The sequence below is a fragment of the Bison bison genome, unplaced genomic scaffold, assembly GCF_000754665.1.
Source record: "Bison bison bison isolate TAMUID 2011002044 unplaced genomic scaffold, Bison_UMD1.0 scf7180017864148, whole genome shotgun sequence".
Lineage (NCBI taxonomy): Eukaryota > Metazoa > Chordata > Mammalia > Artiodactyla > Bovidae > Bison > Bison bison.
Window position 1 is genome coordinate 7,898,781 of NW_011494720.1, and position 4,812 is coordinate 7,903,592.

The 4,812-nt window shown below is 59.1% G+C and overlaps 1 protein-coding gene across 1 annotated transcript in view; it reads left to right on the forward strand.

The window, feature by feature from the left end:
- Nucleotides 1–4,806, forward strand: part of TMEM181 (transmembrane protein 181) — a 44,539-nt gene extending 39,733 nt beyond the window's left edge. Inside the window, exons 13-17 of the mRNA XM_010840911.1 lie at nucleotides 529–583; nucleotides 2,075–2,157; nucleotides 3,137–3,226; nucleotides 4,022–4,088; nucleotides 4,450–4,806. Of these exons, the coding sequence (XP_010839213.1) occupies nucleotides 529–583; nucleotides 2,075–2,157; nucleotides 3,137–3,226; nucleotides 4,022–4,088; nucleotides 4,450–4,528 (374 nt within the window). The 3' untranslated portion in view covers nucleotides 4,529–4,806. The remainder of the gene's footprint in view (nucleotides 1–528; nucleotides 584–2,074; nucleotides 2,158–3,136; nucleotides 3,227–4,021; nucleotides 4,089–4,449) is intronic.
- Nucleotides 4,807–4,812: the final 6 nt, after the last annotated feature.

Genomic DNA, 4,812 nt, shown 5'->3' on the forward strand with positions numbered 1-4,812 from the left:
GGTGAGTGCTGGTCTTCCACCCCTGGTGCAGGGCCGCCCGCCAGGTCGGGGAGGCGGGCACCTTCGGGCCGGGGGGGACCTCGGCAGGGCTGCCGGGGTGACTGGGCCATGTGGACAGTGCCTCAGGCAAGGGCAGGAGGAGCCCAGAAGGTCAGCTGGGGCCCCGGGGGGCCATGTGTGTGGCTATTGGAGCTGCCTGGATCCTTCTGGAATCGTACCTTCCGGGTGAGGCGGCGGGGGTGGGGGTTTCCTTCTTTTTGAATCGAGGCAAGTCACCTGATCTCATAGGGTCCTGCCCCCCAGTCTGTGACAACCAAATAGTAATGGCCACGGACTCACTGGGCACCCTTCCAGACTCGGGGAGGTGGGACAGCGTGTCTTCCTGGGCATCAGGTACTAACTGTGGAGTCCAGATGGGAGGGGGTTTTGTTCGGAGAGTTTGGCTTTCTTTTTGTCTTTAAGATCTCTGGGATGAGTGGATTTTAATTCCAGTGTGGTGATTTAAGAAGCGTGTGTGTATTTCTCTTTCAGATCTCAGGTTAAAATTCTTGACTGCGTTGACTTTTGTCGTGCTCGTCATCAGGTAAGAAGGAGACTTTATTGCTTGAAAGAAGCAAATGTGAGTTTTTGTTCTACGGTCCCGAGTATCTTTTGTCCCCTTCTATGGGGTTAGTTTTAGGGTGCTCCTCGCCAGGTGTCCGCAGGGTCAGAGGCCCCTCCCCCGCCAGGCAGGGCCCCGGGGAGACAGGACTGTGGAAGCAGTGGGCGCAGGAGAACACAGGTCAGAGGATTAGAAGGTCAGAGGATTAGGTGCTGTGCTCGGACGGGTCTGTGAGCAGGAGTTGTTTTTGTTTGCGTCCCTCCAGTCGGGGTCCCTGAACCTCACCTGAGGGGGGCGCGGAAGGCCGTGTCTTTGAATGAATCCCAGGTCCTTGCTCCCCAGATCGAAACCCTGAGAGAAGCGTAGTGTCTGCATTCCGCTCGCGGTTGTCGGTTGTGCGAGCGTCAGAGACGTGGGCGTCAGCCCCTTCCCCTGGTGGGGCCCCTTCAGGGCTCGCCGGGGCCGGCTCCCCACCGCTGCTCTGGGGTCCCAGCCGTGTGGGGTGGGGATCCTGGAGGCCTCCGGGTTCTTTCGCCGCCCTCACCAAGCCATGTGAACTCAGCCCGCATTTCAAAACGAGCTGGGTTGTATTCTGCCTCTGCATTCACCTGAAGGTAGAGATGCGTGTGTGGCTGTCACTGGTCTCTCCTCAGCCCTCGGTGCGGCCTCACACCCAGCTCACCTCCTCCTGCACAAACTCCCCCCCACCCCCGCACACTGTCGCCCTCCAGTTGCCCCTGCCCACCGCGTGGGAGCCACGTCTCCTTGGACCGACTCCCTGAAGCTCCTAGGCTTTGTGATCTTTCTTCATCTGACTTTCAAGGGGATCGGCCCGTTGGTTTAGAGGTTTATGGAGCGCCTGCCCTGGTGAACAGGCGGGCAGGCTCCTTCCTCCCTGTTGCAGTGTTTATATTCCAGTGGAGGAAGGCGGTGATTTTAAAAAAACAATGAATAAAGAGCGGAAGTGCCGTAATGAAAACAGAGGTGTGATGACAGCTGGGGGCTTGTGGCTGCTTTAGCAGGGTGGGTGGGGGATCTGTGGCCTGAAGTTGGGCCCTGAAGCTCGGCTCGGGGACAGCAGTGTGTGGGGTGGAGGATGGGAGGGCAAGGGTGGCCAGGAAGTCAGGTTGAGCCCGGTTCCGTTCTCCGTGATGGGGGGTCTTCGCAGGGCGTTCGGCCGGGAGGGAAGAGACCTGGTTTACATTGTATTCAGCAGTCGGTCTGGCCAGAGCGGAGGTTGGACCTCAGGGAGGGGAGGTGGGCTCTGGGTACCAGGACCCTGCGGTCACACGTGTCAGCAGAGAGGCCGTGTGCGCATGTGTGCACGTGCGTGTGTGTGCACACGCAAGTCTCCGTGCAGAAATAATCGTGACTAGAGTAAGCGAAAGTAGCAAGTTTATTGACATATGAAGCTAGTGCCGTTTCTTGGTACGTTTTTACATATTGTTCCTCCCTCCCTCCCTCTTTTTTCAGCATCGTCATCCTTTATTTAAGGTTCGGAGCACAAGTGTTACAGGACAATTTCGTAGCTGAACTGTCGACTCACTACCAGAATTATATCCTTTTCTGGGAAGATGTCAGGCACACAGCCTAGTGGAGTGGGTAGCATTTCAGGCCTCTGAGCGTCCAGAAGAGGCAAGAGTCCAGCATACCCTGGGGGCTCCACGCCTGTCCCCCCGAGTGAGAGGCCCCAAGGTGGCTGCGGGGCTCAGCCGTCCCCAGGGGTCGCTCACCAGATGGGTCAAGCCCGGGGACCCCAGCACCTGCCACGGCTGTCCCCTTGTGGGGTGGGGACTGGAGTGGGGCAAGTCACCATCGGAGCCTCCCTTGGGTCAGGCCGGGGCTGCCCGCCTCCCCCTGCCGAGCACTGACTCGGGAGTCTTCTCTCCCAGAGGGCATCCCTTAGCATCTCCCAGGTGTGTCCAGCTGTGGGGGACACCGGTGTCTCAGGGCAGGGCTCCTGTGATCCCGGAGGCCCCGTTGCTCGGCAGTAACCACCCCCCTTTCAGATGCATGACCAGGTCAGCTGTGCGCTCCCCTCTCTGCTCTCAGTGGTGGCATCCATCAGGGGACACTTTGGGGTTCACCCTGGATGTCTTGGGTTCTTTCTGTGGGGCCTCTTATTTACATCCTTGGAGTCAATGCATGATTGTTCACAATTCGGTAACTGAGTTTCACACTAAGCTTTTATCAGATTCTCTAAAGGGTCTGTAATTCAGAAAAGTCTAAGAAGGACCAGTTTGAGAGTCTTGTTTCCAGGTCTTCATTTCACCGTTGACTCACCCATACCTGTGTGGCCTTCCCACCCTTTGTGTGTGACTTGATGGCAGCAGGTCCTGCCGTGGATAGGAGAGGGCACAGCTCACCTGGGGATTCCAGGTGCCCCGGGAAGGTTACTGTGCCCTCTGGCTGGACCTGCCCTGTGGCACCCTGACGTCTGGGCATGGACCCCCGAGGGCCTAGCTGGTTGGGGGCGGGGCCGGCTAACAGCAAGGAGACGTGTCCCGGCCTGCTGCTTCCCTTGACCGCTGTCACCAGCTGAATTCCTGTCTTTCTACGGCTTGTTGAACTTTTACCTCTACACTTTGGCCTTTGTGTACTCGCCCTCGAAGAACGCCCTGTATGGTAAGCTGCCCCCTGACTCCCTGCCCACCTCCCCTTGGCAGGGGCGCCGTGACTGCAGAACCTGCTCTGGAGCAGGGAGACCAGGTGGGCACTCACAGTGAGCCCCGAGCTACAGGTGGAGCCCAGCAAGTTCTGTGTCATCACAGCCCCTCATGCAAGAACCGAGCATGTCAGTGGGCCCTGACACGAGCATCATGACACTCCCCCCGCCCGGTGCCCTGAAATGATCTGTGGAACACGAGTGCCCTGACCATCAAAAGAAAGCCCTATGTACCCCCAGCCCACCTCCCCAAGGACCAAACCAAAAAGCAAACCCAGCAGCCCTCCCGCCCGGGATGAGAAGGGGGCAAGCTCTCTGGAACCTGGGCAGCACTTGGCGCACCCCGGCTACAGGCTGTCCGTGGAGGAGTTCCCAGTACGTGCCCAAGGCCCTGGCGGCATTTGGTACTCCCATCCGCGGTGACAGATCCGGACCAGGGGTAGCTCAGGCCCCAGGTAGGAGGGTGGCCTGGCTCTCGTGAGGACCTGGGAGGATTCCAGGGTGTGGGGCAGCTGGCTCGCAGTCTCCTCCAGGGGGCTCAGTCCCCCCAGGCTCCCACCAAGCCTCCCCATACTGTCCTGGCCTGTAGGTGAGCACATCCCCTGCCAGGACTCGGAACCACCTGTCCGGCTGACACCGGCCGTAACCGGTGGAGGCGAGGACAGAAATCCAGCTCTGTCCGACCCTCATCCTTTTCCCAGGACAGCGCCCAGCCTCTCCGGGCTAATGACACGACAATGCTTGTTGGTTTTCAGAGTCGCAGCTGAAGGACAACCCTGCCTTCTCCATGCTCAACGACTCGGATGACGACGTGATCTACGGGTACGTTAAGTCCCATCTCTGCTAAAGGCTGTCTGTCCCGCAGGAAGCCCTCAGCCTGCCTCTGTGCGTTCACCAAGGAGGCTGGCGAGCCATCTGAGGAGCTGTTCACAGTATCGGCCCTTTTGATCCACCCAGGCGTGTCTCCGACCCCTGGTTCAGGAGGGGCCGCGTGCCTTCCTGCTGGGCATCTGCGCACGTGGTTCTGGGCTGCAGGCCCTGGCGGTGGAGGGGCTGGAGGAGGGGGAGGCAGCGAGAGGAATGGGGCGAGCCAGCAGGGGCCGGGCTCTCAGGATGGCGCCGCGGCGTGGAGAGAAGTCCACACTGTCGGAGCCCGGGGTGTCAGAGGTCTCTTCCGTGACAGGAGTGACTATGAAGAGATGCCCCTGCAGAACGGCCAGGCCATCCGGGCCCAGTACAAGGAGGGCTCCGAGAGCGACTGAGGCCCGGCCGCTGGCCCTGGCGAGCGCGCCCCGGCCTGCCTTCCCCGGACCCGGACCAGTCTGACGTGCAGAGACGCCCTGGTCCTCATTCGTTTACACGTTTGAAAGGAAAACCAAAACTGAGGGCTAATTTAAATGTTGGGCCTAAATTTACCGTCACACTGATGGCGTTTATTTGGGAAGAGAGGCCCTGACAAAAAGTTTTAGCCAAATCATTTTTTCAGATTCCAGATGAGAGACAAGCTGTTTTCAATGGTAAGAAAGAAATCATTCCTGTTCTTAGT